This window comes from Hylaeus volcanicus, chromosome 1 (genome assembly GCF_026283585.1).
Source record: "Hylaeus volcanicus isolate JK05 chromosome 1, UHH_iyHylVolc1.0_haploid, whole genome shotgun sequence".
NCBI lineage: Eukaryota > Metazoa > Arthropoda > Insecta > Hymenoptera > Colletidae > Hylaeus > Hylaeus volcanicus.
This window is the reverse complement of record NC_071976.1, coordinates 21,963,806-21,988,863: the sequence shown is the minus strand read 5'-3', so window position 1 is coordinate 21,988,863 and position 25,058 is coordinate 21,963,806. Positions and strand designations below refer to the sequence as shown.

Genomic DNA, 25,058 nt, shown 5'->3' with positions numbered 1-25,058 from the left:
TCAAATTATTTAACACTCAAACAAAAGTAATTAAAAAAGTTTATAGTCATCCTACACATTATACACGTGTACAAGTATAAATGGAGGCTCTAGTATCCATACGAAAATGTAATTAAAAACTGATGCAAGATTCAACTCGAAAGAAAAGTATACATAGAAGAGACTTCCGAGGACCGATAAAAACGGAGAGTAAGCGTAAGTAATTAATGACTCTTAACGTCACTTTAATGAAAGTTTACGAAGTATCAATACGAGCCAAACGTTTCCCTCTGCCAAATTTCGATTGGCAGAAGTCTTAAACCGAAAGGTACGAGGAAACCTGCATCATGAAATTTGTTGAAATCACTGATAACATCGTGATGTCCTTAGGGAAGTTTTGGCATCTGGCGATGGTGCAATGATCCTTTGAAAATTGATAGCCGATACCGGAATGCAGCCAAAATCACGTATTCAATCGACATTCCCCTAAGTCAGAATGTTCTATCAGGGGGAAAATAATCGTTACTTTGCTATTTCAAACACGGTACACTATTCAAATCCTATCTCGGGACATTTCACGCGGAATCGGATACAAAATGAAGAAGCATCTGAGATTTTGTGCAAATTTCCAGATGTTGGAGTGATACTTGAACGAATCTTGAAGGATTTTTCATCGTTTCCAAAATTATGAATTTTACAGGTATTTGAAAATCAGTTTTTTTTTTTTTAGCAAATTATAGCCGTACCTGATACATTAATATTAATGAAAATCAAGCGAAAACCGAAATTTCCACGTACCATAATTCACCGAGTCAAGAATAATTGACACAAGAGGAACACAAAGACGCGCGCAAGACGCTTTCATAAATAAAACGTAATGTGTTTTCTCTTGTAATCTTCTCACAATCAATCCTTTGTACTTCCCCATTTTTCGCCACGTTAATACATACACAGCTACAAGGAAAGCGTATACTATGTGTGTTTCAATCAATGAATTCCACTGTAACAGAAAGTATAGGCTACGAAATAACTCGGATGACTGAAAGAATCCCTTTAGATACATGATTTATAACTTCGCAGCTGTATCTACTCTAATAGCTTTTGCTAATCGTATTTGCCATTTCACTAGGCCTCGTTTTCTCTCCCTTCTGTCTCTTTGTCCGTCGTTTCTCTGTTTGCATACCTTCTCCATGGCGCACGCATACCTTTCGCATCATCTAATCACGCATTCAAAAGTTCACGTGCTACGGTATCGCAACATCCATATAAGTATGTACAGCATCGCGCAATACTCTTAAGAAAGAATCGAAGGATGGTTTTCTGAATACTTTTGTGAGCACGTTAACAAATTATATAATTTGTGACGTCCACAATATTGAAACTGGATATGTTGGTGTCCTCGCGTTGCAGAAAAAAACAAATGAATCTATTACTTACACGAAAAGTCTACACAAGCCAACAATTAATTACGTAAAATCATAATCTTTAATTTAGGTGACAATATTTCGAAGGGTGTTAGAATTAGCGGGGTTTAGCCTGCATGTGCATCAGTGTGGTCCTTACTGTAATGATTTTTCAGATCTATGTTACGCACTTCCCCAGTACCTTGCAAATACATACAGAGTGTAGTAGTAGGAACAAGCATTAAACATTACAATTTTTATCTTAATTATTTTCTTATATATCAACTTACTTAGTAAATATGAAACTATTCCACTTAATATAGCTTCTCCACTTAAAATATTTTTATAATATTATTTTAAATAATTTAAGTAATGACGCGCACGAGACGAGACGAGATCTTGACGAGATTTTGACAAGATTTTGACAAGATTGGCAATACAGTTAAAAATATGCCAATATTTGTTTTGTTATTAGGAACGATATACAAGTTTTCCAGTTGTTAGATTATATGGGTTCAAGGATTGCATTTCGTACAGAATGTAAAAAAATTACTAATAGGATAATTTTATAATGCAAGAAAACAAAATTTCAGAAGATACATATGTCGTAGTTTGATCTGTGATTTAAAAACACAAATTGTCGTGATAAGGATTGTTCGTCACGAATAATACCGATTACCAGGTCTCACCACGTGGAGGTTGCTGCGACTGGAGACCCGGAGATAGAAGGAATCAAAGTTCCTTCGATCTCCCTCTAGATAGAGTATACGTACATACAGGCATACTCTACATAGAGTCGACGAGCTTAATACTAAGTACGAAACCATGGAAATCAAAGAAAACAAACTCCCTTTGATTTTCAAAGTTTAACTCTGACTCTGCCAAATAATTATTTGAACTAAGAGGGGTGAAGCTAAATCGCGACACGACGCGACCATGTAACGGACTTACTGAGTCAGTTCCGTTTCCTCTTGTTGGATCTGGACTCGAAAGGAAGACGACCGACGCTTCCGAACCAATCCTCCACACCCTGGACCCGGCTAGGAGCCACGGCGGACCCAACTCGCGATCCGTCTCACTGCGCTTTGGCCTTACTGCGCAGCTTGGCGAGTCCTGGACTACCCAGATGTGACGCAAGGAGTAGAGAACCGATCCGGAGGAGCCGATTGTCGTCCTCTCGAACACAGATCCACCAGGAGGACGGCAACCGACCTTTCTGTCCAGTTACACGGTTGGTCACTACACTTATCACATCAAGTAATAGTGACCGAAGTGGAGAACGATGGTGCGAGTCCAATATGGACCTACGAACAAACAAAAGAATTGAACAAATGATTAATATAATAATTATTTGGTGGAGGACAGAGACTCGTACATACATGCCTTAAAACTAACCAAACCAAACTAAGGTACCCACAACTAATACCAAGCAAAAATTACAAGGAAGAATAGAAGGGACGCGAGACGCGAACGCGCGATCGCGAGATCCATATCGACCGATGGATCGTCGAAGAATGAGCTCTCACCCCTCGTGTACCTGTGTCGGTCGAGGGGTCACGGCTCGCTTGTGCTCCTCGAAGTAGAGAAGGGGAAAGGCAAACAACAACCGTGTGACATGTCGTGACAGGTCGATTCGAAGGCTCGTTGAATCCATCGAGAAAATAATTCGTGAAACATTAACATCACAGCAAAATCATATTTCCCATCATTGTTTAAATAATAAGACTTGTTAATAATGAATTTAACTATTGTCAGATATTTACAATCTTCATATGCATACGCGTCCACAGTCTAGTTATTGGCCGAAAACGTAGACTAGTTTGGCCGATGAGCGAACATAAAATCATATTCCCCATCATTGTTTAAATAATAAGTCTTGTTAATAATTAATTTAACTATTGTCAGATATTTACAATCTTCATATGCATACGCATCCACAGTCTAGTTATTGACCGAAGACGTAGACTAGTTTGGCCGAAGAACGAACATAACGATGTAGACTGAACTGCTTGTAAAGACGTATCTATCAGTGCCCCTTAAAACGGCTATACATATAGGTTTCCGTGACCCATTGTGGCAGAAACTAGCAGGAGCGTGAGAGGATAGTTCCGAAACGAGCAATGCCCGTGGAAGAAAGAGGCGGAATAAGGAGACGAAAAACTCCTTCGTGCCCCTTTCCCTGGTTCTTTCGACCTGGCCGACGTTTCTCGCGCACATTCTACACTATTCAGCATCGTTCTTCTTTCTTCCGGTCTCGCCGGCTGTAACGCCCATCAGTATCCCCTTGGTGTGTCTGGTGCAGTTCCACTACCCGTGGACAATGTCCGTCATTCGGATATCTTTCGTCTAATTGCTCTTCCTTCTTCCATTTTTCTATAGTCGGAAGCCTCGGAAACGAATATCTCGGGATGACGTATGGACTTACCCCTGGATACTGTGTATAGAGACCGAGGGCCAGCGTGGGTGGTGGAAAAAAGGAACGGAGAAGGGAGAGATCCTTTCTTCTCGGTGAAAAGAAAGAATCTTATCTACTGCTGGTTATCGGTCGGTACTTTAGACCTGGTGTGAGAACGAGGTAGTGACAGAAAGGAGGTTGGTTGCTGACGATGACCACCCTTCGTCGTGCTCGAGGACGTGGATGGAGAACGAACTTCGGAACGGAACTCCTATTGTGCAGTCTCGGGCACGAACGTTAAAAGTGACCTAATCTCTCGATAAATTCGATGATTTTTCGTTGGTCCCTGCTACTACCCGGTGTCGTATTCGTCAATCCACGATTGAGCTCTCGTGAGATGCTCCGGCGACGAAAATTGATCGAATTTTGTTGGGAAACGTGATCGGAATGCACGGGTGATAGCTGATATACGTTTTAGGGTAACTGGATATAGGATACGAGGATAGAAAGTAGTGTGACCTATTATTCCAATACCGTCGACTTATTCGATAACGTTAATGTAGGGAAGTTGGGGAAACGGTGTCACATCAAATATTTTATCTTCTGTTTCGCAGCCTGACCCGTGTGAAGCTGGCCCCACCTATATCAAAAACTCAAAATTTTCTTTTTGCATACGTATCCTCATCGTTTGCTCACGTTTGCTCAAGAAAAATTTTCGTTTGCACCTCTTTAGTTCGAAAGATATACGCGATTCAAATTAGGTGGGGCCAGCTTCACACTAGCCCCACCTTTTTGAAAAACTCAAATTTTTCTTTTTGATTCTGTTTCGCCATCGTTTGCTCACGTTTGCTCAAGTGAAATTTTCGTTTGCCCCTCTTTAATTCAAAAGATACAGGCGATTCAAATTAGGTGGGGCCAGCTTCACACTTTCCAAAATTTTCAATCGCGTGTAGCTTTTGAACTAAAGAGGGACAAACGAAAATTCCACTTGAGCAAACGTGAGCAAACAATGACGAAACAGAATCAAAAAGAAAAATTTCAAATTTCGAGAAAGGTGGGGCCAGCTTCACACTTTGCAAAATTTTCAATCGCGTGTAGCTTTTGAACTAAAGAGGGGCAAACGAAAATTCCACTTGACCTTTCCTGAGCTAACGATGAGCAAACGTATGCAAAAAGAAAAATTTGAATTTTTCAAAAAGGTGGGGCTAGTGTGAAGCTGGCCCCACCTAATTTGAATCGCGTATATCTTTTGAACTAAAGAGGGACAAACGAAAATTTTTCTTGAGCAAACGTGAGCAAACGATGAGGAAACGTATGCAAAAAGAAAATTTTGAGTTTTTGATATAGGTGGGGCCAGCTTCACACGGGTCGCTGCCTGATATGGAGCTTCTGCTGCTACCTTACACAAGCAGAATTTTAAATTGATATAATTCCAACTTAATAGCATCCCCTGTACGCATACCGTGTTTCGTTTAAAAACCGCGATACGCGCTTGTATTTATTTTCTCGAAATCATTTTATCATAGAATCCAATCCCATTCATTAAAGAGCGGAAACTATATTCCGCGTTCTGCGGAGCAAGCATCCGTACACAAGATTATCTTTATAATGCCCCTAAAAACGACGTGTTTATGTCTGGCCATGCAGCATAATGCACCCCCTCCAGCACCCGGTTACATAGGCGACATTTACGGGAACATACCACCCCCTGAATCTTGGGTAAACGCCAAATGGCAAACCTTAACCTCCCCGTAATTGAAGGACACGATAAATAAGCCACTGTCTCTGCGTTTTCAGGAATTCCATCCGCCTGTTATCCGTGAATAGAATTTTTCATCCTTCCCTCGCGTTATAAATAAATAACACGCGACAAAGTGCGGGATAAACCCCCACAGGCTGCTCCAGGGGTGGAGGTCGGTTAACTCGGTCGTTATCGACAAAATGATAATATCAGGAGTTCGTTCACATGCTCGATACACTTTGAACACTCTCCAAACTGTATGAAATTCAAAGTAGCTCAATATATGTGGACCTACGATTTAACATGGAATCCCTAGATTCATGGTAATCTAGATTCGCTGGGATTCGCATGTTTTCCTTCCCCTGCACGCATACACGTTCGTAAATTTCATCTGTTTTCCTAACGTTTGAAGCAAATACGTCCGAGACCGAGCTTTAATCCGCCCCATTTAATTTACTTAATAAACTATAATCGTCGAGGGTCCTGCGTACAAATTTTTGTACAGTTGGCCGTTTCCTAATCTAGCAAAAAGTAAACATTAATTTGGTTTTTTGTCGTATGAACTAACGATTTGAAATAATTTATTTCGAAATAGAAATAATATTAATTCACTTGAAGTGGTAGCTATTTCAAAAAACGATTGATTTCGCTGTGTTTTTACTTCATAAATGAAAGAAACAATCGTCAGAATCAATAAATAAATGGAATTAATAATTCAGTTCTTCGAGTGTATAACTACATATATACATTAAAAATGAAACGTTCGAAGCTAATTTAAAGTTTACCACTGGTTGTATTTCAGGTTTTCTACCAAAGAATCGGCAACACACGCTATTGTGGCAGTACACAACACCGACATCAATGGTCAAACGGTGAAATGCAGCTGGGGCAAGGAGAGCGGAGACCCGAACAATGCTCAACAAACTGGACAGGTAAACGTTCGCTCTTTTATTGACCTCTCGTGGAAACGGGAAGCGATGAAATTTACGATAGAACCCTGGGTAAAATTTGAGACGACACTTGAGATAAAATTCCGAATACAATACTGAATAACCTCTCTCGTCCATTGCATAAAAAATACCAACGATGCTTGTAGAGAACTGGGGAAGGAAAATACGGAATTCGTGGTTATCCTATTTCAAAGAATAGACTAAAACTGGAGGTATGCGTAAATTGAAATGTTCATGAATACTTTTTATATCGGTTGATTTGCAAGGGTAAAATAAAAAATTTGCAATCTTTCATGCGCTTTCGTAATTTCTACTCTCAAACATTTTATGGTGAAATGTTTACTGTGATCAATGCTGGTTTATTAATATGTATTTAGACAAAATTAAATTACTTTACTGTATTCTAAACCTGAACAATTATTTACACAAATCGAAACTATAATCTTTTTTGTTTGTATCGTTGTATAGTTATATAATATCGAAGTTCATTCTTTATTCTGGTATGCAGTTTATATAATTCAATACTAAGGTAAAATAAAATCAATATTGCATGCCTCTAAAAATAGTCTTTAAACTTTAACTAAATCGAAATGACGAAATATTGTAGCCTATTTATAAATATAAGTGGACACTCTCAGAAAATCAGTTGCTTAAGGCTTTCTTAATAGCACACTACACTTCTTACTAAATTATTGACACGACGTTAGCGTTAGGAGAATGTCATGATAATTATAGAGAAGCGGCATAAGATGATCTCGCAACTAGGCAACGAATGCGATTTCCACATGACAGTTCTCCAGCTCATTATCATTGTAGAGTTCGAGACGTATTAAGCGTTACGTTTCCCAATGATTGCCTTCGATGATGTAAACGTATTGGATTTCCAACGGGATCTGATCTGAAACCCTATGACTTTATTCTATAAACTAAAAGATAATAATTTTCGCAATCTGAAATAAACTACTGGTTAACACTAAAACTGTCAAACTGGTCAATTTGACCTATGTACTTTAAACGTATTTCTAAAGTCACTCGAATATTAACAATACTTCTATTGGAATTTTTTAGAACAACCATACAATGCAAGTTTAAATATTAAATCTACATTTCTCAATAATGAAAAACTTATTATAATCATGTCATGCACGACACATTTTCATTTAAATACTAAATCAGTGTGTTCTACAATATCTTTTGATACAGCTTAAACGTGCTCTTTGTTTTGATTAATTGCAATAATTATAAGTTTTTAATTTTATAAAAGCGTGTCGGTAATTTAATTGTATTGAATTAAATCTTCTGAAGTCATATTTATTTATTGTTTAATATTCTATGCCAACATTATTATATTTTACAAGGTGAATATAAAATGTTGCTAGCATACAGTTATGTATAAAAAACTTCTTTTTACGTTGTGTTTTATACTCGACGTAATCGCTATGCACTCAATATGATGATAAGCAGTTAAACAAATACGGATGAATAAAAATCTAATAGCGTTAAAATGTACGCCAATCGTGTTCAATCTATATTTTAACTTTAGAGTACATGCCAAAGATCCTAGCAATTAGTACCAATTCCACTTTGAACCGCAACCGAGTTAGGTTTGAATTAGAAATTGAGGTAACTTGGCAAACGCATTATCGTACAAATTCGTTCAATCACATCCTATGAATTTTATCGACAGACATTCCAATTTGAATTAAATTGGAATAAAGCATGTTTCAAGATGAAATGAGTCCTAAATTACTGTCCTTGAATGAAAAAAACATTTTATTTACGTGCTTCAAGTTATTTAGTGTTTAATACGTTTTATTGAATGAAACAATTACAGTATATACGTTTATTTTAGTAATTAGAATCTGTTTAACGTTAATAGTAAAAGCATCGATTTGACAATTTAATGAAAGGATCGTATTTAGTTTAGATTTCAGACTTTCGCGGGTATGATTCCTCGTTGTAGTACTCGTGGCTTCCGAATGGTAATAAAGCTGATCAGTGTACATTTACACAATATTTGCAAATTACTTTTATGTATATTTATAATACGCCCAAATTTTGTTTCTCCTACATGCCTTCTGAATAGAAAACCTTTTAAAACATTGGTTTCATATTTCGAAATACTTGAAACTAAATCCTTTCGAAAGTTGGAAAAAGTAAATAGTTACAGTATTCAATTGCTAAATAGGTATATCCGATTCGAGGTCCGCGATTGATGTACAATCGGCTTGTGTGAACCAAACGAGACGGTAAAAACGTATGATGGTGAAGGGGAGGACAGGGAATCGGGCAAGATTCGGGTCTATTCACAAGGCTTGCTCTAAAGTGTGTCTATCGGGTCTCTTAGCAATTAGCGCCGGTAGGACGAGTAAGTACGTCCGATCTGGGAATGGTAGCCGAAGTACGCCCTCACCTCCCTTGCACTCTCCTCAGTAGTACTTCCGTCCATCCATCCACTGTTACTCGGCCCGTGACATCGCTCTAATTGATCCCTATTCCCATAACGCGCTTCTCCCACGAGTACCGGGATATCGCATTACTACGTACCTCATCATACCACGGTCTCATACTCGACGCAGTTGGACTGCTTTCGTGTTCGATCTCCTTCTTAACCTCCTGAATTAGCCGGGAAACGTTATGGAGAACAATCGAGGTCTTTCATTTGGACTAGTTCCCTGGTAACTCTTCACGCTCATTTTAATTTCACGAGTTCGTTCAATGATTTTACTCAACAACAGGAGCGCAGGATACTTACACATTTCAAAATTGACATATTAGGGGAACCGAAAAGTAATGTCATTTCTTTTACATTAAATTCAAACACATTCTTAATAAATTTCTATTTTTAATGAATTATGTAATCACCCTCGTTATCAACAGCTTCTTGCTATCTAGTGTGCAAATTTTCAATGCCAGATAAATAAGTATTGAGATTCGCAGAAACGACATTACTATCCAGTCTACCTAATATTTGGGTTTTGGTATTCATTGGTCTACAACATTCCGTGAATATTCCCCGGAAACTTCAAGTTGATTTGACTGAAAATGGTAGAGTTATAAATAGACCGCGGATTCTTATGCAAAATAAGGCGTCATATCGTTATGAAATTCGAATTATAATCATTTTTGTTCCAAGGTATTACCAAGGTATCAATTTTCATTGTTTTGGACCGCTAGGGCGGATTCAATCGATACGCTATATGTGACGTGTAGTATTGTTCGCAACTTGTAAACAAATTGACCAGGACAATTGTAAATTTAACAACTCGTACCTACACGTACGAATAGTCATACTAAATTTCAAAAGTTTATATCAAGTACTTCGACCGCGTAAGAATCACGAAAATTCCCTCGAAATTGATTTTTAAAAAAAATAGTATCCGTTTGATAATGATTGTCTCAGCAAATTTCCCATCGGTTAAATAGGAAAAGCGCTTGAGAGCCGAGGTAATCGAGGTAATCGCCGATCGTTCCTATTCTGGGAGTCTAACGGCGTATATGAAAGATTGCAATGATTTTTGAACGCGCGGTATTACCATTCTTAACCCTATTGACATCGTTGAGCATTAAATCCAGCCAATGCCTTTACTCTTTTCTGTTTCATTGATCTTCGTGTTCTTTCAGGCGTTATCGTCGGCGACGTACCCGTACTATGCGGCGGCAGCAGCTGCCGCCGCGGCGGCGGCGGGTGTCGGAGGCGTCGGCGGTGCTGGACAGCTTGGATACTGGTATCCGCCCCAATCTTACCCCACAACAGCGACGCAGATGCAGGCCGGTGGTTTCCTGCAAGGAATGCAAGGGTACACTTATGGACAGTTCGCCGGGTATCAACAGGCGCAATACATGGGGTAAGCTCTTAACGTTCCTCCTTCGAGCCAAAATAATTTCCTACTAAAGGGTTTTCGGGCGAAAAAGTACTATATTTATAGGGTCATATTTTTGTATAAGTGTACTTATACTTTGCGCCACCATGTACACCATATAATACGGAGTAATAGAAGAAGAAGTTTCTAAATTAAATGAATAGAACGCAAAATAATATTAACACTTTTTTTTATTTATATTTATTAAACGTGAAAAATGGCGATGTCGTTTGACTTTTTAAATTAACTGCTAATGCGTTTTGACTTGACGAAATTCTCTTTTCAGTTATTTAATATTTAACGTTTGTAACGTTACCAACGAAATTAAGAATTTTAAATGAAGTATGAAAATTAAGCAAAGGTTGGGACAGTTTCCAGCCTCTCTAACCCGAAAGAGTTGAGTGCCTACCACGACTACGCTGACAGGCGTATTTTGTTTTTTAAAATAAAATTCTAAAGCCTCTTTTAGAGAATCCTTTACTTTTAGCATCTTCTCTGAAATATAAAATATTTTTATCATACTTGAAAATTATTTGTCATAATAAATATTTCAAGCCCGTAATTGTCTCTCTTTAAATATTATTCTCAGTAAATAGGAGTAAAAAGTCCCAAAGCATAAAATTATTCATCCTTGAACATAATAAATGTAGAAAGTAAACGAAATTGATAAATTTTCAATCTGTATTTCCTTCGAGAACTTTAGTTACTTTCTTTCAAATGTAGTATATAAATATTTTGATATTTAAATGACTCTGAAAATATTTATTAATTTTCAGTTATTATTTGTCGTGATAGCAAAAAAGATGAATTTGATGAATTAAATCCTATCGTATTTGTCGTGCTCGCGTTCAACTCATAAAGTATGTTAAAAACGTTATCGGAAAGCAGGCGTTGACGTTACATAACTCATGCTCGTTGGAGATCTCGTATTACAACACCGAAGCATAAATATAGAACGGTATAAAGCTGTCAATTCGATACTAAACATTATCTAACAATAATTTTAAGTGTAAAATCGAACACCACATAATATTAAACGTGAATAACGACCGTGGTATCAGCTGTATCTTTTTTCCTTGTCACGTAAATTATACTTATGAAGTATGGATGCATGAAATTTATGTTCAACTTGATACGTGCATTAGAGTTTATCGTGTTTTTACACTTTATTGCGAGCACAGTAGTCAAAGTGTTTTATTTGCGAAGTACTCTACTCCACCGCGGATGTCTTTATATTCATCATAATGTAATACAAGTATACGGGGTATTTTGTAATTTATAAAGCTGTGATTTGTCGTCCAGAAATATATTAGAAATGTAGAATAAATTTCTTTCCACGAGCCTCGATAATTACGTGAGAGGCTCGTTGCATTAACAGTAATTATCTAATTATTGTTAGATAATTCAAGACACTATGAAATAATTTTCAATTAGTTTTTTCTCGTTTCTTCTAGTTTATAATAAAACGAGAAAAGTAATTAATTTGTCTTACCATATTATTAACCCTGTCTGTCTCGAAGCGTCTCCCTTTGAACCGAACAGTTTTATTCTGATAATGCTTTTACATATTTCCAAATTTCAGAAATAAGTTAATAAATCACTTTCTATAGACTACCTTATCTATATCAGGAATTAATCAATAAAACCGAAAACACGGTATCATCCATTAACCACTCGTAACCAGCAGAACTGAACGAAAGCAATATTCCGTCACCCTCGGATAATATGTAACATGCACTTCTTCTCTTCGAATGTGTACGTTTATTTACACGTCGATTACACGAACAACCTGTAAATACAGAATGGGAATGGGCGTCCACGCCGCTGGCACGCCAGCTGGTTGGGGCCAGGGATTACCTGGGGGACCACAGTTACCACCACACCACGCCACGACGGTCACGGCACCCCCAGGGGTGCAAGCTCCGCCACCACCACCACCACCACCGGCACAAATGATGGCCTACCCGATGCAACAGTTCCAGGTATCCATTATTTTTCTATGTCTTTTTTCCTATGCCCGTGCATATTTTCTGATACGTATTCTCTCGTACGTGTAAATTTACCTCGCTTTTCATGTTTCTGCATTGTAACGTTTTTTTTTGATCCATTCATTACGGAATTATGAATGAACAATTGCAGACATTTTGTATTGCGCGAAAACAGGCACATTCTTCAACGATTCGGGAAAATAATCCAAGTACCAGTGATGAAGGAAACAGTGTACAATATCGTATAATAATGCTTTGTCTGAATGTAAAGTTTTCATAATCCTCTAGATCCTCTAATTTTTCAATCTCATGATTTCTAAAAATATACGGTGTCATTTTCTTCGACATGTCAACGTAAAAATATTCATAAGTAACAATATTATATCGTTTACGAAGATTGTTTGGATTACAGGAATTAATTAAATATTAAACGGTTTCCTTTGTAAAACGGAATCTCTTAAGATGAATGGATCAAATCATGATAATAGTTTTCAAAGTTCCAGTCTTGGCTTCTGTATACAGTAAAAAGTTCGTTGAGAAGATTGAATGATCTTGAATGCGAAAGTTTGTGCTACGAGTGGTTTTATAATTGGTTTGCTGATTTCGCTGTCTGAGAAAGTGTAAGAAATGAAATCCTTTTATGTGTCGTCCTTTATTCGTTTCAAGTATGACACACAATTCCGTGTTGTTTAATGAATGTCGCACCCTCCTAAGGTTACACGCACGAGTTTCGGTGACATTTTCGCGATCACCTATCTTGTCATGCACGCAGCTTCATCGGTCGAACATAATTACATTTTTCATTACTGACGTATTCGTTGGGTTATGTTTGGTTCTTATGTGATTGTTTGTTTTTTTAAAGTGACTACAATTGCTAGCTTACGAAGTACTGACTACCTAGGTTCAATTATTTCTTTCTAATTATATTAGTATTGTACCAGGGAAAATCCTAATGATACTTTATATAAATACATTGAAAACTGAGTGACATTTCGCGAGACCATACATTTATCGCTGTTCACACATACGAGTATACATACATACATATTATGCATGCATGAGAAATAAGAGGTGTATAAAGCGGTGGGCTTTAACAAATTAATAGAAGTCTTTAATTAGTTGCTAATTGGATGTATATTAATATTAAGTAAATATATAATTTTGCACTTTTCTATTATTTTTCAAAAATAAGGTAATGTATAAAATGCGATACATACTGTCAAATTTTACATATTGAAATGAGAATACCAATATTGTTCCAAGTTTCACATATTTTGTATAGATTCTATTTTTTTTATTCTCGATAAAATATAACACAGAGCATACTACAAATTGTAAAGTGATTTTATTTATTATTAATAAGTCACCATGCATGCGATAATCAAAACATTTTCATACCATTCAGCATGACGTTTAGTGTGCACATACGTTCGATAAAGACATGAACTTGGCTGAAGTACACGCTTATTTAACCTTATTTGCCTGAAATCGAATATCTCGCTGGATTTTCTTCGATTCATCGTAATACAAAGACAGAAGAAAGTAAATAACGAGAGTTATTTCAATTCCTATTCGGACATGAGAGGTATAATATTATAATAATTATTATAAATATTCATACGTCACAGTGAGTTAAAGAATTTAATTATATACAGAATAGAATAAATAAAAACGACAAGGAATATAATTGAATAGTAAAAAATTAATTTCATTCGTCAAGAACAGCTGAATCCTTTCTTTAAGGAAAATATTAAGTATCAACGATAGAAATAATAATTAACTACGTAATTCGATAAATGTTTATTCCTTCTTATTACAGTTGTTAAAAAAAAAAAATAGATAATAAAAACTGTAGAATTGTTTATTGAACTGATGACTATCGGCCAGGAGAGATACTCGAAATCATCCGAAAAATCGTCTTTATTTACATATTTCGGTTCGCAGGCACAGTGATCGCTACCACTATCATCGCACGGCCTGGCTTTTCCTTACTTTCAAATCTCACTTTACATCAAGGAAACTGCATCTACGACCTGGCTCAACCTCGAATTCGACCAGAAAAATGTCGCTGGAGAACGTGTTTGTAAAATGGGTATCATCGTTTGGTATGAGATGCACCTCAATGGAAGAACGCAAGAAACAAATGTGAAAAAAACCGAACGAACGAAAGTTTCATTGTATCGACGGGTATCGTCGCTGTTTATTTCCATTTCGATTGCCCTGAAAAACTTAGCCGTTAGTCCACAGAAACGGTCGACCGATTGAACATCACCATTACATGTTTACATGACACATAAAAATATATATATATATATATATTCCTCTCAACATATTTTATCCGTTGAGGCGAAGCAACGCAGTTCGTAGGATAGTATCACTTTAGTTGTTCACACTTTTAGAACGTTAAAAGCGATTGAGGTTGAGTCACGGTAAAGGTAGATTCAGATCGATCAGTCTTCGTGTGTCTGAATGTAAAGGGGGTGAAATGAAAAACGAAAGAGGGGCTGCGTGAGAGGGAACGAGAGATACAGAGAGACAGAAAAACGAGAACAAAATGGTTTTTAGAATTAAAGAGGAGAATGCGAGTGGGAGGGGAAGAGGGGTTTGTACGAGTGAAGCGTGAAAGGGAACGAAAGAGGATGAAAGTGAGAATAGCTGTCGAGAATATTTCTATTGTTTTCTTGAAATTCGGACCAAGACTTAACCAGCGTTTGTGTGTTCAAATGGTAAAGTGTGTTCTTGGTTGCGGTCCAGCTAGCGGATGAGGACTGGCTGACGCCTAGCCTTCTAGTGTGATGGTAAGCAAGTACACCCCACCAACAGGAACAGCTTCTACAGCAACAACAGTTACCACCACCACCATTCTCACCACCACCACTACGAACAACAACAAATTAATCGTCAGCATCGACGCCACCGCGACCGCAAAAGCATCAAAAATCTTGCCGCTCCCGGCTTGATACGTCATTAATCGGATGGCATAAATCGCCAGAAAAATAGTTGACGACCGTTTAGTAAACGAAGCAAGAGAAAAGACGTACGAATGGGGTTAAATCCTTATCTATAATCGTTTGTTAAAGCTAAATGAAAAAAAAAAAACATTAATGAGAATACTTCCACATTCCCTGTAATTTTTCACGTCCAATATATAGCCGGCAATCTTTACGAGAAAGAAAAACTACGGATCGTCAAACAAATCAGGAGGTATCCTCTCGTCCAGTCTGTAGGATAACGTAGCGTATCTCTCGGCTTGAATTAATAGATAGCGTTGCCGTCACGGTAGTGTCAAAAGCTTCAGTAATGAAACACGAATTCCGGGGTACGCGGACCACAAAAAGTGATCACCGAACACCGTTTGTAACATAAACAGCAAATATTTTCTGCGACGTCCGCGAAGGACCGATCGCAACGGAGAACGAATTGGGTTGCCGCACACCGAACAACCCCGTGATTTACCACTTTCCGCCGTTTAATCGACGCTGACGCTTCCTCGTCACGGAGGGGAGGCGACGAAACGCCGCCAGACACACCGACCCGTAACCCGGATTCATTATTTTTGTAGTTTTGGGCTTAACAGCGAAAATTAATAAGACGTGAAACGCGCGCGAACGCGTAGCACGGAGCACGAAGCGGCGGTCGACGAGTAATCGCGATGTATAAATGATAAATAAGAGAGATCGACGAACACGTACACACTTGCGAAGATTATATAAAGTAAATAAACCAAAAAAAAAAAAAATCATGCGTTATTAAAAGGAAAAAAAAAACAAAATTCAAACAATTAGCTAGTTAGGTAGGTATGTTATAATGAAACGTTACTCGAGGGCGATTCGAAATTCGGCGGCAAGGCGGAAGCAGACCTTTCGCATAAATTCGACGATTTCCGCGTTCCCGGGGGAACCGTTAAACGCACCTTCGTACAACCACTCGACTATCGTGAACCACGGAACTGATAGATCCACGTGTCTTAATCCATTTTTCCGCCACTGCGAGGACTTCCTCCTTCGGTTATTATATTTATTATAAAGCTCGAGGCCAAAATGACAAATCATGCGCGAAGTCTTCGCAGACAGTCGAAGAGCCGTTTTTATTGTTCGACTTGATCCTTCTGACGCGTCACTTAGACAGTTGGATATTTTTATAAAAGATCAGCCGCATGCACCGAAGGTAGTCGACCGGTGCTCGACGCGTCGATCGCGCGATTAAGACAAAATGATAAACGATACATATAAACAAAAACAAAACAACAGCAACAACAAAAAAAAACAGAAAAACGAGAAAAAAAATAGCGGAACTGCGGATCGGGAAGAGCGTCCGGTAATCGGTCGACTCCGAATGAATCGTATCGGGTCTACCGTGGTTTTTAACTTATACTTTAGATTTTTATATAACACGCATACCATAGAACCAAAGAGAAAATCTCGACTTTAAGACGCTTAAGCAATAAATCGTTAAGCTTAGGAAAGAGAAACAAGCCGTTTACCCCTGTGTCTCTCTGCTGTTACTCGCTCTCGGCTGATCGGCTTGTGAGCTACGAATTCGCAACAACGAAAGGTATAGGGTGGAGAGAGAAAGGGACACGATGACGGTTTAGCGATAACAAATGGGAGGAATCGATTACGGTCTGTCCGACGTCCCGAATTTCGACACGGCCAACCTAATGAAGAAAAAAAAAAAATGAACTAAAGTCGAAACAAGTGTAAGTAACGAACGTGTAAACGTGACATGCTCGCGCGAACGAGCCAGAGTACGATAATGAGAATGAAAATGGAAGAGAGTGAGTGAGTGAATGAGAGAGAGAGAGAGAGAGAGAGAGAGAGAGAGAGAGAGAAACAATGAAAATTGTAATAAAGCGAGAGACGAGAAAGAAATTAAACAATTCATAGATAGACACATTGCACAAACAGCACGAAAGTTAGATTAGATGCATCGAGTTCCTTCCTCGCGAGTCTGTATCCTGTCCTCCGATCGAATCTCTGGGTTATTGCCTCTGTGTAATTCCGTCGTATCGAGAAACAAATCCTGCAGCGTTCAAAAACCATTGCCAGTAGCGAAAAAAAAAAGAAAAGAAAAAGAAAAGAGAGACGAGGGTACATCGTTAGAAAAGAATGGGGCAGGGATTAGGAGAAAGCGAACAAGCGTGGATCGACAAACAGTCCAAAAGGCTGGAACGAGGGCTGAGCAATCCCATCTGGTTTGCCTATCTGTGATCCCCCTGAGACCTTCGTAACCCGTCTCTTTCTTACTCCGTATTTAGCCCCCTTTCGGTTTTAAGCACGATCCAAAACGGCGTACAGTGCTTCCTGTTTTTCTTCATTCGGGATCACCCTTTGCTAGTCATACTGTGTGTTCGTGTTTGTACGGTGTCTTTCAATAATGAAACTGTCTCATCATACGAGTGCGCGTCGACGGATTGCAAAATCGACGAGTTTTCAGTGCAATGCGATGAAGCCCGTAGGATTTAGATGAGCGGATCGAAAGCGAACTGCTGGAGGGGGCGGAAACGAGGAGGGTTAATGGATGGGAAGGGGGATGGGTAAGGACGGGAACGGAAACGGCGGAGGAGGAGAGAGAAGGAAGAAGCGATAGACAGCTTTGTTATTAATCAAAAGATAGACGGATCGTGCTTTAAACGAATCAAAAGCGTTCAACGGTTTCAAATCAAAAGCGTGATGATCAAAGAACGATACAGAGACGTTTGCGAGACGTCAGAACTTGAACAGAACGCGAGAGCATCGAATATGGAAGAATAATAACGAAATCAAACCAGCACGGGACAATGTAGCGTTTAGGAATTATCGGTAAATTTACTAATTTCTGAATGATGCGATATGTAATATGTTGATACGGATAGATAAGGTGTGCCTTCAGTCCATCTTGCGGACCACAAACATTTCGTGCCATTAATTCCTTGTAAACTAATATCGTTCTGTTCGATGTGAAAAGAAACGAGCAAACGTTTCCACGTCTGAAACATAAAACTTAAGTATACAAATTTGGAACACCGCGCGTAATTTGATAATCTCTTAGTGTCTTCCCGGTACGCAAAACATCTCGGTAGAATACAAGTTGAACGTAGGAAATGGTTCTTTCAAATTGCAGGCGCGCTTCGTTGTTTTATTATGAGAATACGTAGCTTGTTAATCGAATCGTTCGTCAGTTTTTATTCGCCGAAGAGGAAACCTTTACATTTTTTAATTCCAATACAGCCGACCCTCCTATAACTCGATTAATTCGTATCGCGTTAAAAGAACCTCTAGTTAGACTAAATTAGATTAATTCTTATCGCAATATATGGAAATTCGTTATAAAAAACTCAAAATTATTTCGAAACAATAAATCAGGAGATAACGTTAGACGCCTACCTAACCGTTAGAAGCGTTCTGAAAGTACCGCATTACAGGAGGGCCTACTGTATACGGTTCTCTGTACATGCAATTAATACGCGTTAGTAAATTGATTACTGGCAATACGTTACGGAGGAAACCATAGAAACGAATCAAAAAAAGAAATCTGTACAAGTATAAAGAAATTTTCCATCGTGTACCTAAAACATAAGGATTGTGGCCCAAGATATAAATCAACACCAAACATATTTCGCCGTATTTCCGTCAATTGTTTTATAATTGATCAAATACGGGAGAGGCGTGAGAGTCGTTTTATCAAAAGTAGCATAAGAGTACAACGAATTAACAGAAAAATTTAATCGTACATAACTCGAAACGCTGAATGCAAATTAATTTAATTGTCGAATCATTGGCAGAATTCGTAATACTGTCGATTTCCGTTTCCCCTGTCGTAAACGCGATGACGCGCAGCCTAAAGGACACGCTACGAGTCGCGAGGAAGTAACGAAAGAATTATAAATAAATATATACATACATATAAATACAAATATATACCAAAACGTGCAGCGACGACGAAAGCTGTTATTTTGAATCGTCGTAAGTGAAAAAGAAAGCGCTGTGCGTGAGATACATAGATCGTAAGGAACAATATAAGAACATAAGTGAAACAAAATATCGTGTACATTATTAGTTAGGCGAACAAAAAAAATAAAAATATAGGTTATTTTTCTGAAAAGTGGAACGAGCGAACGGAGAGGGGAAAAGGGCCGCGTGTTAAATGGGTGGGGCAGTAGGGGGTAAGGGTTAGAGTGTAAGACGTCAATTGTAGCGTGAATTTAAAGGGTAAGCGCGAGGCGTGAGACGAGGCGTCGTATTAAAAGGAAGTCGATTAAAGGGAGGAAGGAGAAAATCAAATCATACGTCTCGTACACTCTACCCTTGCGTCCTTTGCCCGTATAATCACTCCCTTTCCCGTAAAATCCGCTTCTCGACTCGATTCCACTTTCAACCATGAGAAAGAGAGCGGTCCCCCCACTCTTTTCAAGAATCGACGGGGGATCCTCGTCCTGTAAAAAGTATTTAAAGAAAGACGTCTGGAGCGTTAAGACGTAAATAGGATTTACCATAGTCTCACACGTACGTTGTCTAGGTAATAAACCGAATGGAGCTAGCCAAGTAAAAAAAAAAAAAAACGGCGCTGCATTAAAGGGAAACCAAAATGTAGTGTAAAGTGATAAGTAGGTAATTAATATAATCTAATTAGTAGGAGGTGACAAGGGATTTTGGAAAGTAACGATGACGAAGCGAGAGTGGAATCGAGAGAAAACGTGTAAAAACCTTACTTACGATTAGATAGAATTGGAGAAAGAATGATCGAGACAGTCAGAGATAGAGAGAAAGAGAAAGAGAGTGAACGAGAGAGAAAAGAAAGCGTGAGAGAACGAGTGATACATTTAATACGAATTGGTAAAATCCGTTTATGGTACCTAACTCGTGTGCGTAATCGCGCGCTAAGGAACGTAAAAAGAGCAATGTATACTCACACGTACACACATTACGCGCACCCACGCACAGTGACACATGCACACACCTATGTAAATACACAGTTACAAGCGAAACACTCCTACAAGAAAGAAAAAAAAAAACAGCGTACCGTAGAACGTAGCGACGAGAAACTTAACTACAGCTCTAGACGTAGTTCAATCTAGTCTAGCTTGACGATCACTAGGTTAGCAAGTGCGAAGAGCAAAACGTTCACGAGGAAGAAGAAACAAAAAAATAAGAGAATAGTGCAATAACTGTATCTGCAAATTACATTCAGTACCGTTAACACGGCACACAAACACACACACACACACACACACACACACACACACGAGAAACAGACACGTACACATATACACGAAAACAAAAATATATAAGAAACGAGCTGCGGCTGCTGCCTCCATCCTTCGTCCATGGCCCCGAGACGCGACTCTGAAATTCTACAACCCTATAACGTGTACGATAGTGCGATTCTCGTCGTTTCGAGGATTTTTACCGTCGCGTCGTTTAAGCTTCAGCAAGCTGGCACACCGACCGCCTAGCCGTTATCGAATCACGACATTCCCGTGTTACGGCGACCCAGTTCCCCTCTTTTTTTCCTCGCACCCTTCCCCTATTCTTCTTTCGCATTTACTGGCATCTTCGACTTTCCGCCATTACCACGTATCACGTCCACGTGAAATTCTTTCCCCCCGTTGCGTCCATTCCGTATTTCGTATCGTAACCTCCGGTTTCCCTATGGCCCTTCGCGCCGAGCGACCGAATCACTCTACGACGATGATTTTTTACACAATAGCGACCCACCGTCGCGAGGATCCCCCAAATACGATAACCGACAATCATTGATGAAACATACATTTAGAGACGAGAGTACGAGCTCCTTTCAACGAGGACTGACTAAAGTAATTAACAATGTTCAGGTATGCTTTCTTGCGATATTGAACAGAACGAAGGTCTAGACTCTAGAGGGACATCGGCATCGGTGGTGAAGGCGTTAGGAAACGGCATCGATTCCGTTAACGTTTCGTTAGACGTTTTGCTTCTTACAAGTGTACAACGAAATGCTGTCTTAATCTGTTGAAAGCGTAGCACACGCGAAAGCATGTATAAACATATCATTGCGCTGTTTAGCGGTATCCATGACAGCTCGGTAGAAACTATTAAGAAATTGGGAGAGCAGATGGTTGATAAGGACATAGAGCGACGCGAGACGAGAAACGAAACGTTTAGAATGTACCCGATTTCTGGCGGGACTATACTAGGTAACCAGTAAAATCAAAATTCATGAAATAGAGTTAAGATATTCGTAGCGTTTAGTTTGGAAATTAAAAAGACACATCTCGTTCGATTCGTTTACATCCTTCTTAGAAATATTACTTTTCCAAAACGTCACAATCTCAAATTGGTATAAGACACCATTGAAGTAAAACACGTTTGGATTTAAAACGCATTGGAGCTAAGCTTTTCAATTCGTAGATGTTCTCTATCGTATCGTAGACATTTCATTTGCCGTATGAAATTTAAATTAATAACGTAATTACTGCACATTTTTACGTTACCGAAACCTGTACGTTACGAAACCTGTTTATTTTATGTACTTAGGGTTTCATTTTTAGGTATCGTAATAAGACACGCGTTATCCAGAATTTATCCTTTTATGCGGTTTGTCGAATGTTCCTTCGACCATGCACAGTCATGTCTACTGCGCGTATGTATCTTACCGTCCTATAAAATAATATTATTTAAGAGCAATTACATTTGTTTAAAGATGCTACTCTAAATTAACATACGCCTAGGTAACGTCACGGCATTCACAGTATACACGCGAAAAGCTGAACCTTGTACATATTTAGAGTCGTTCCACGCATGTAGTCAAAATTTAGAGCAGCATCGGGTAGAAAATATTAGAAAATTAGCAGAGTCGAGTGATTATACGTTTCATCGTAGTCGTTGCTGCTTTCGCGTAGCGTTTAGGGTGCTTACCTGTCATCCGTGTACAAATGAAATTACGTGCCTGTACAAATGGAAATAATTGGCAAAAAGATCTGTGAACATCACTGCTCGCACGTAAGGAAGATTGTACAAATACCATTGTTTCGAATACGAAACAATGATATCTAATAATGTAAACCAAACGAGATTGTAGTAGGATCGAGGAAAACGTTGAAAATAATACGCATTGAAATACGTGTAATATTATACATCGCGTAAAAGTAGTCCAGAGGAATTGGTTTATTTATCCTTAGCCGTTAATAAGAGCCTCAAAACGATCTACGTAAACGATCTCTGATCCGCGTGGATAAAATCGAGAAATGTAGTATTTCGATGAGGACACGCAAGCTCAAAGGATTATTCTGATTTTGCTATCGATCGCGTGGCTTCTTTTGTGCCCAAGTTTGTACGACATAATCAGAAAAATGGTACAAATTTACGAACAGTTTGTCGAGTGTTTAAACTATTCTTGTACGCTTCTCAACGTAAGAACATTTCTGCGGCTTTACTTACCTACGCCAAAATTGAGCCGCGAGCGTCGACAAGGTTGCACTTTGACTTTCCTAGAAGCCATTCGTGGTTACGTTTCGCGAATCGGAATTTAGCGTAGAGGTAGGAAGGCAGCAGCCAAGCTACTTGGAAGTGACCGATTTGGAGCACCGTGAAAACAGCGTAGCGTTAACGCAAGAACGTTTTAAAAAAAAAAAAAAAATGATGATGATGCACACAGTGAAAGAAAGCAAAAATAGGAGCCGTAAGCGAGCATACTTTAAAGTAACATATGTATATGATCATATATATTACAAGAAAGACTACAAAAAAAAAATGAAACCAACGCGTGCGTCTATATGTGTATACATACATACATACATACATACATATCCTATATGTGCATGTATATATACACACACGCGAATAATACAAAAATATGTATATTATATATACATACCAGACATACATGTGTAAGAAGATAATATTAGCCGAAAAACTAGAGAATATATCGAATATAAGCGTAGAAACGAGGACGAAAGAAGCGGGCGACAGCGGAGACGCGACACCTGTTAATGCATACTCCGCAGTGTACTGTGTTAAATACCCCTTAGGCTTAAGAAACTTGAAACCATTGAATTGTAACTCATACAGACAAAAGAAAATGAATATTGCGGCTAGCCTGTTGGACCCCCTGAGCCCCCGATAAACAAAATACGAATATTTCTGTCCCGCGGAATGAGAGGCGTGTAAGAAACAAATACGAACGCGAAAGAAAGACATGGCGAGAAAGGATTTGGTCGTATGACAGAGAAAACACGATGTATGCTTGCGAGAGAGTGACTGGGAGGGAGAGAACGTGAGAGCGAGATGGAAAAGTAACACGTATCCACGGAGAATGAGTAGTTCTGAAAGAATAAAGCATTAGAGGCTTTCACGGCACGATACTTCGTTGTTGATACTAACAAAGGTTTCTGGGTGTAAGCTATGTCCTGTGGGTAAGTTATTAGCTTCAGGAATCAAATTGAACATACAATAAGATTCCATTTAAAGGAGTCTTCTTGTTTGAATGCCTAAAAACAACCAATTTCTATTGTATTAAAAAAAAAAACAAGTTTGTTGTACTGTTATATGGACAGATTAATCTTGTCACTTACAATCCAAAAATTTTACGTGACCCCGAAGCCTCGCTTAGTATCAACCATAGTTCTGTAAGAGGAAGAAAATGCTTAACCTCTTGAGGGACGAACTTTAATTTTTGTTGGCGTTAATCGAATACACACTAAACGAAGCAATCTTTATCTAGAAATCAATTTTGTCATACAAACATACTGTCCCTTTAATACTGTATATTTTGTAATTCCAGAAAGTATTCTGATCGTAAGTAACGGTAATTTTGATAGAAGTGTAAATATACACATACAGTGCTGTGAAAAAGTATTAGTCTATATGCGGTATATTATATACAAATATTTGATTTTACTAATATTATTGTACGGTGTATCGTCCGAAATTAAATAAAAACAGCATTAATTCGAAGAAGAATTTAATATTTTCCACAGTACTGTACCTATCGATATCCATCAAGAGGTTAATAATTATCACTAATATCCGATTCGTACAGAAATTACGACGTTCCTTCATTGTTTCATAATTTCACGTGAAATCCGAGGTGCGCGTCACGAGGCCCCCAGCAATATTGTATTATCGGCCACCTCCCACCCCCACCCCAACCCTCCGGCGCGGTAAGCGGCATATCACTCACGACCGTACGCTAAGGAGCAAGGTGCCTTCTTTCATTTCATCGTGTGTATGTATTTCGGGGATAAACGAACAAAAAAAAAAAAAAAAATTGCGAGAAAACGAAAATTCCAGCGTAAAATCACACAACTATCGCAACTAGAAACGGCACGACGGAGATCGAGGGAGGGGGCCGATGTGACATCCATCCATCGTGCATCCTCCAACATGTTTTCACGAACCGCGGAGATCGCTTTTTTTCGAAATTAACCCGACCGTCGACGATCAACGATGACGTAACAAAGGATTTATTGCGCGTCTCCGCGGTTCGACGAGTGGGCCACCGGGTCCCATGGCAGCCTGATTGCGTACTCTTAACTTAAGAAGATATGCAACCGCCGGTGACAGGTCGAGGAACAACGGCCAGGTAAAACCTTGTATAATGTACATGTAATTTGTAACGATGCGACAAGAGATCACAACGCGCGATTTACGTATCAGAAGCTCGTGCGCGCACAAAGCGAATACATACAAACCCGAACACACATACACGTACAGACTTATGCGCGTACATGCTTGCACACACACACACACACACACACACACACACACACACACACACACAC

General features: G+C 38.8%; 1 protein-coding gene across 6 annotated transcripts in view; it reads left to right on the top strand.

The window, feature by feature from the left end:
• LOC128881777 (nucleolysin TIAR) overlaps positions 1–17,146 on the top strand; it is a 504,665-nt gene extending 487,519 nt beyond the window's left edge. For 4 of the 6 annotated variants that reach the window (XM_054133116.1, XM_054133088.1, XM_054133129.1 and 1 more), the window contains 4 exons: positions 6,321–6,450; positions 10,093–10,316; positions 12,133–12,313; positions 15,074–17,146. In XM_054133116.1, coding sequence (XP_053989091.1) covers positions 6,321–6,450; positions 10,093–10,316; positions 12,133–12,313; positions 15,074–15,115 — 577 coding nt within the window. In that variant the 3' untranslated portion in view covers positions 15,116–17,146. Of the gene's footprint in view, positions 1–6,320; positions 6,451–10,092; positions 10,317–12,132; positions 12,314–14,263 lie in introns of all 6 variants that reach the window. The other 2 variants (XM_054133097.1, XM_054133105.1) reach the window with 2 other exon arrangements.
• The last annotated feature ends 7,912 nt before the right edge of the window (positions 17,147–25,058 follow it).